Source organism: Trichosurus vulpecula, chromosome 3, assembly GCF_011100635.1.
Source record: "Trichosurus vulpecula isolate mTriVul1 chromosome 3, mTriVul1.pri, whole genome shotgun sequence".
NCBI lineage: Eukaryota > Metazoa > Chordata > Mammalia > Diprotodontia > Phalangeridae > Trichosurus > Trichosurus vulpecula.
In genome coordinates, this window is record NC_050575.1 from 409,690,530 (window position 1) to 409,697,542 (window position 7,013).

General features: G+C 56.0%; 1 protein-coding gene across 2 annotated transcripts in view; it reads right to left on the reverse strand.

Annotated features, from left to right (window-relative positions):
- GCFC2 (GC-rich sequence DNA-binding factor 2) overlaps nt 1-6,482 on the reverse strand; it is a 27,392-nt gene extending 20,910 nt beyond the window's left edge. Inside the window, exons 1-6 of one of the 2 annotated variants that reach the window (XR_005009964.1) lie at nt 6,260-6,475; nt 5,297-5,389; nt 2,981-3,190; nt 2,164-2,264; nt 1,536-1,654; nt 832-1,018 (exon numbers count right to left, since the gene is read on the reverse strand). Coding sequence is in view for 1 of the 2 variants with exons in the window: in XM_036752208.1 (XP_036608103.1) it covers nt 832-1,018; nt 1,536-1,654; nt 2,164-2,264; nt 2,981-3,190; nt 5,297-5,389; nt 6,260-6,443 (894 nt within the window). In the remaining variant the exon portion in view is untranslated. Of the gene's footprint in view, nt 1-831; nt 1,019-1,535; nt 1,655-2,163; nt 2,265-2,980; nt 3,191-5,296; nt 5,390-6,259 lie in introns of both variants that reach the window. The other variant, XM_036752208.1, reaches the window with a different exon arrangement.
- Between the last annotated feature and the right edge of the window lie 531 nt (nt 6,483-7,013).

Below are 7,013 nucleotides of genomic sequence, written 5' to 3' on the forward strand. Positions count from 1 at the left end.
CATCATAGACATGGTCAGTTGGGTGAAGCCTGGGAATGCCTGCTCAGAATCGCATTTTTAAATGCATGATGTAAAATACATGGGATTACAAAGAAGGCCAATTATACTGAAATATAGCCGTCCAAGTATTTAAAGCACATTTATGGAGCCCTAGCTAAGAAGCCTCACAGCCCTGGTGAACAGCAAACAGCCAATGATATCTGGGAACCTGAAAGCCGATCACATGCTCAGGCTCCAAAAAGAGCTGAGCGACACACAGCCACACACCAAAGGAGCATGGGACAGGGTAAGGAAGCCCCTCCAAGACCTCTTCTGCAGTGTGGGGGGGGTTGTACCCAATGGCTTAGGGGGCTCTTCTGACCCAACAATAATCTAAGTCAGGGCTGCCCAACATTGGGCTTTTATGGAAACAACAGAATATATTTTGATTTGCCATTTTAGTGAGAGCTCTGCGGTAGCTCAGCTTCATTTACTAAATAATTTATGTAAATTTCTATGCTTGTAGGCAGGCCCTGATTTAAGTTCAGCAGGGCCTGTAACCTTCAACCTCCAAGGCTCAGTTTCCCTCATCTGTAAAATGGAGATGCAAGGCTGCAAGGCTGACCAAAGTGAGCCCGGTCATCACACTCCCAGGGCACAGGTGGCAGCCCCTCCCTCACTCACCAGAGCTGATGGCCAATGGATGGGCTAACCTGTAGGAGCCAACCAGAGATCACGGCCCCAGGGGTCTCACAGACAGACCTCCAACCACCTCAGGATGGCCGTCTGACGTTCCTGAGCCAGGGGCACGAAGGCCCAGGAAGCATGCCAGCAGCCCCTTCAATCCCGTACCTTCTCACTAAGGCAGTCAACCAGGGCAGCCAGGTAGGCCTTCAGGCCCCTGTAAAAGGCATGTGTGGGAGTGGGGTCAGGCGCTTTCTCGAGGTTTGCGATGGTGTTCTTGGCACTGTCCATGTCCTGCAGGCATCTCTCATACTCCCTCTGGTGGGAACGGTACACACCCTCCAAGGATGCCAATCTAAACCCAGGGACCAGAGACCAACGACTCAAATGCTGTCAGCAACCCAAATGCTGTCAGTGACCTGCAGATGGCCCATCTGAGCATGGTGGGTGGGGCAGCAGCCAGGGGCCACAGGGGCCTGAGCGTTCCCCACATCTGTCCTGCTGGGGACATGGAACACAAGGCCTGTCTGAGAGCTACCACTGTCTGTCTCACAGGCTCTGATCCCTTCATGACCCTCCTTGGTGACCTCCCCCTGCTCCGATCACTTCATGGCCCCCCTTGAAATCCCCACCCCAGCTCTGATCTCTTGGTGACCCCCCCAGCTCTGATCCCTTCATGCCCCACCTTGTGACCCCCCCCCCCACTCTGATCCCTTAATGACCTGCCTTGTGGTCCCTCCCCCACCCCACTCTGATCCTTTCATGACCCCCTTGGTGATGACCCCCCCAGCTCTGTGCTGCTCTGCTGCTCCATCAACAAACCCCGAGTGTCTAGACACGGAGATTCTCCAGGCATTCTGGACACCACTTACCGGCTACTGAGCTGTTTCTTGATGCTTTCCAAGTTTACCGGGGGAAAGGAGACAGGCCAGTCCAAGGGCCTCTTCACCATGTGACGCTTCTGGACGTTAGAAAGGCCAGGGGCAGGAGTCTAAAACAACCAGAGAGCACAAGTGTCCTTTCCCAAGCCCGTCCTGGGTCTCCCAGCATGAGAACCTCCCTCCCAAGGCCCAGAGCTTGGTCCCCACTGAGGCCACTCTCTTGGGCAGGAGTAGGGGAGGTGGGGACTAAGGGTCTGTAACATCGAATGACACTGGCAGACTCCACTGATGCAGTGGGTAGTTTCAACAGCCTGTTTTTACTTTCTTTGTTTTTGGTTATAAGGACGGCTCCCTGGGGTGGGGAGAGAGACATTGGGAAATGCCAGGGATGTAGAATCCAAAGGTACCCATAAAAATTTAAAGCAGAAAAGTATTTGTTGAACTGAATTAAATCTATCCCTGGAAAAGAATATGAAAAACCAGGCAAAAGCTTTTTACCTAAATCAAATGAGCTCTCATAATGATGGAGCGGAGGGGCCCCCACCTACACCCCAGCAGGAGAGTGCGCCCTTCACTCACAGGAAGGCCTCCCCCAGGCCTCCTCAGGCCCACACCGTACCGAGTCTGTGTCTCGCAGAGCTTTCCTCATCTGCTGGGCCTCCCAAACATCCTGAGCTTCCCCCTCTGAACTGCCCTCCTCTCCACCTTCACTGCTGGAGGCTAAAAATGAAGAAGGATGGCCCCTGAGCCCTCTACCCCGGACCCTCTGCCACCCCTTCTCAGCCCCTGCCCCTCCAGCTAAGCCCCCCGCCCCCCAGCTAAACCCCCAGTGCCTCCAGCTAAGCCTCGAAGCTGCCTTTTTCATTTTGTAACACAACATCTCAGGCACCGAGTCTGGGCCAGGCTGGGTCCCCCACCACGCCCCAATTCTGCTGCAGGTGTGAAGCTGCATGACTTCCCCCCAACAAGTTTAAGTGCAAAGGCACTGGGTCTGAAGCCAGAGGACCTGGGTTCAAATCTCACCTCTGACATTAGATCAGACCTGCATGACCCTAAGCAAGTCACCTTCCTGTGCCTCTGTTTTCCCCCTCTAAAATGAGGAATGGAGTTATATTTACAAGAAAAGCCATTCCCCTGCTGCCAAATGGGCAAAGGACAGGTACCAACAGGCAGTTTCAGAGGAAGAAATAACAGTTAAAGTGTGCTCTGAGGCTCTGCCTCACGACCATCAGATTGGGACACTCATGCTCTGGCCCAAGGGGTCTGCTGGTTTTGCGCAATCTGGAACAAGGAACCGCACCTGCCCTCAGACACTAGGCACACATCCTAAGGAGACCAAAGAAAACAGAAATGCCCGTTCTGGCTCTTTAGGTGGTGGCAGAGCACTGGACATAAGAGCCGATGAAGGGACAGATTCTGGAGCTGGTGGCTCTCACCTACTTCACCAGCTCCATGGAGTCTCAGCGTGCAGATCCCCGCTCCTCCGGGGGCAGGCCTGTCCTCAGAGTCGGTGTCACTGCTCCCCTTTAAATCCAAGATGCGGTCATGAGGCCTCTCACTCAGTGGCAGGTAGTCCTCTTGTGCCTTGGCCCCCTGCCGCAGCCTCCTTCGAACCACACGGGCTTGGGTCGGGTTGGCAAGTCTCCCTGTGACACAGAGGACCAGCAGCATCAAGGACCCTTGTCAAGCTGCCAGCAGCCCCCCATAAAGGACTAAGGTGCCCTCTGGAGCCATGACCAGGAGGCTCCATCTCCTGCACATGGGGAGCCCACCTGCCAGCCCAGAAATCACTGCCTTCCTTTCATGTGCAAAGTCATGGAAACCCCTACAGACCCTTGTGTTGGTAATCAAAATGGGCTCCTTAGCACTTAGTTCAACAAGTACCTTTGAACAGTTTGGCTTTTGTTTCCTTTGATTAATTCAGTGTCTTTGATTGAGTCTTACTAGGTGCTAAGCCCCAGGCCCAAACCCCTATTAGGTGTAAAACCTTAGTGGGTGTGGATCAGCAACTAAGGTGGGGCTAACTCCAGGGAGGGCCTAGTTTACACGTCTGGGACAGCAGAGGCTTTAGACCACGTGGGTTTAAGTCACCTCTTTGTGACGATTCTAGGTCACGTGGGTGACTTGCATGTGTGACTCACCCCTGACGCTGAAAAAGATATAAAAACCAGGGGTTGGCTGTCTGTTCTTTGGAGCTCTTTGCCGAAGCAGTGGTGGTGCGCATGACTCTGGGCCAGCCCTTGTTCTGAGCTCCCAGGCTGAACCTAGATGTTGGTAACTATGAATCTGTATTGGGTCTGTCTGTTGATGTTTGCAATTTGTTTGTATTTTGTTCTGAAGTTCAGTGTGCTGGATTTTTCACCTGAACTAAGTGAATGATATTTGTATGCTGAATTAAAGTAAGCTTGTCAACCCCTTCACCTTGCTTTCCTCAGTTAAGCAGATCAAAAGAACCTGTGCTTTCCCAGCGTGCCGGCAGCTTTCTGGCTGTGGGTGGATCTTACTCCCCCACAGAAGCCGCTAGCAGGATTGTGGAAACAACCCTCCTTCCCGGCATAAAGAAACACAGGCCAGGGTGACCCTACCCCAGGTGCTCTCCAGTACCACACTGCAGGTAAACCTGGTTTGCCCTTTCTGGCTCAGGCTCAGAAGTGGCCACAGCACCGAGGGGCCACCCAGGAAGGCTGGGTCAGACTGCTCTGCTGAGTTCCAGAGGACCACCACCCCACACCTGTGTCTGCCCTCAGGAAAATGAGCCCTTCTCCCACCTCCACTTCCCCAAAGCTACCGGGCTCCTTCTCCTTCTGGTCAGCCCATCCCCCTGGTCACAAGCCAGCCTGTCAGGAGGTGGTGCAGGATCCAGGAGAGGAGGTACCAGGATGACCTAAATCTATTGCCTGTACTCCATGTCTTCCCTAAACAGTCCACAGGGACAGGGGTGAAAAGGTTTGGGGAGAGCCCCCGGGCCACCCAGCCTGGACGTTGTCCCCCGAGCTGGGTCCAGGAGGAGGAAACTTTGGCCAAGCAAGGACCCATCAGAGGACTCAAAACTAAGGGCTGTTGGTGGCCCCAGGGATCTGGCCGTGGGCTTCGGCATCATGGGGCATCTTCATCCAATCTGTGGGTGACCCCAAACAGGGAGTATCTGGCATCAGACTGGGAACTCCCTGAAGTCAGGCTGTCTTTTCTCTAAATGCCAGGTGGCCACTGATTAGCCAGCGGCCTCAGGACTGGTGGTGGGGGCCTACAGGCAAAGCCATGCACCTGACCAGTCATCCTGTGCTCTTGGAGAACAAGCCCCCTCGCCAGATGAGGTTCCTGAGAAGCTGTGGGCTCTAGCCTCAGCGACCTCATCCTCACGGCAACAAGCCAAAGGAGACTCTGGTGGGGGGAAGCAGAGGAACCGAAATGCTAGTTAGTGCCAGGTGCCCACAGAGTGAACACCTTGAACAGCTCAGCCCTAGACAGGAGGAGCTTCCTCAGGACTCCTTGGCACCCTTAGCGAGGTTGAGTCCAGTAAGAACTGGGGCTCTCAGAAGTGTCTGTATGCTCTTCAATGGGGAGGGTCCTTCCAATGAAGCATATTGCAGCCTTTCCCTCCCCTAGCACAGCACACCCTGACCTCAAGCCCGAGGCTAATCCTTCCTCGCCAGGGTGGCCCATCTCCAGCCAGTCCTCGTACATCCTAGACTCCCTCAGCCTCCATTAGGAGTTAGAGCAGATGCTCCCTGGGGGTAGGGGGGCTCACCCACCGGAGGAGTCGCCATTCACTTCTGGAGAACTGGAGCAACTTTCAGATGTGGCCCCATGCACACTTGGAGGGGCAGGTCCAGACTGTGAGGTACCTGGAGAAAGTGGGAAACTGAGGCAGTGCACTAGGGGTGGGACCAGAGATTGGGTCCTGATGGTGTGGGACCTGTGAGACAGGGAGGCCAGAGCTGGGGGGGGGGGGGGCCTTTTACCTGACAGATGAGGAAACTGAGGCAGTATGTGCTGGGGAGGACTCAAGAGAGATCAAGGGGTTTTGGGGGTGGGGAGGGAAAACCAGGGCTGCCACGGTCCCTCACTTGACAGATGGGGAAACTGAGGCAGTGTGTGCTGGGGAGGACTCAGGTCAAGGCTCTGGGGTTGGGGAGGGAAAACCAGGGCTGCCAGAGGCCCCTCACTTGACAGATGGGGAAACTGAGGCAGCATGTGCTGGGGAGGACTCAGAGAAGTCAGGGAGTTATAGGGGTGGGGAGGAAAGGCCAGGGCTGCCAGGAACCCCTCACTTGACAGAAGAGGACACTGAGGCTGTGCAGGCGGGGCCCTGGAGAGGTGTCCAGGTGATCAGTGGGCTATGGCGGTACATGGGGACAAAGGATCAGAATTGGGGGGGGCTGGGGTGTCTGCGTCATGACCCTAACTTGACTGAGGAGGGCGTGGTGGCCTGACCCGCTCCACCCTCTGCCCCGAGCTCGAAGCCTCAGTTTCCTTCTCGGTATAACTAGGTGCTGAGGCCCCAGTCTCTCAATTCTCGCACAACCCACGTGCGGGACCTCTCCCCCTGGAATCGATAAGATCATGCATCCGTGAAAGGAGCATGTGGAAAAAGGGAGCTCTCGGACATCGATTGACTTTCCCTGGGGCTCCCAGCACGGAACGCCAAGGCCGCATGAGCCAAAATCGCGCATGCGCAGGCACCCGCCCAACCCCACGTCTACCCCTACACGGACCTGCGCGACGCGAAGTCGCCCATACGCGGCCGCGGCCCCGACTCCGCGGAGCCCCGAGTGTGCGCTCGGAAACGCGGCCACCGCGGCCCGAATCAGGGTTGGGCCCGGGGTCAGAGTCGGGGTCCGAGTTGGAGCTTGAGTTCGCCTGGCGCTGGCGGAAGTTCCGCGGAGGTCGCTGAGACATAGTCGACACACCACTGGCTGCGCCGGCGCAAAACCGCGCTCCGCTGGTTCCGGCTTCGCGCAATCTAAATAAGACACTTTCTGAAGGAGGCGCCTGCGCAGTGGGCCCGCACGCCATTGGCCCGCGGGCCTGCTTGGCTCCGCCCTCCATCAGCCTTTCCCTAACTCTGGAGACCCTGCCCATCCGCCGTTGAGCATTCCGGAGCCGCCCCAGCCTGAGAGCGCTCCTGGCGGCAAGGACAGCCCGGGCAAAGGCCCAGAGGTGGGAGATGGAGTCTTCCTCGCCTCAATTCCAGCCTTTCACTGTCCTCACTACGCTGAAAGTGCCTGCATCAAAGTTACCAGGAGTCTCCCGATTGCAAGTCTGATGATGGATTCCACCACTTCTGCTGCCATGGTTAACCACCTAGGGCTGGTGTGCAAGCAAAGGAAGCTGTTGTAACCAGGGCAGTGGAGTTTGTGGGGCTGGGAGAGAAGTCGGGGCTCGCAGGGTTAGGGCTGAGCCTGGAGCTACAGCCTCTTCTATTGCACGTGACTGGAACCCGGCTCCCAACTTGGCCACTCATCATGG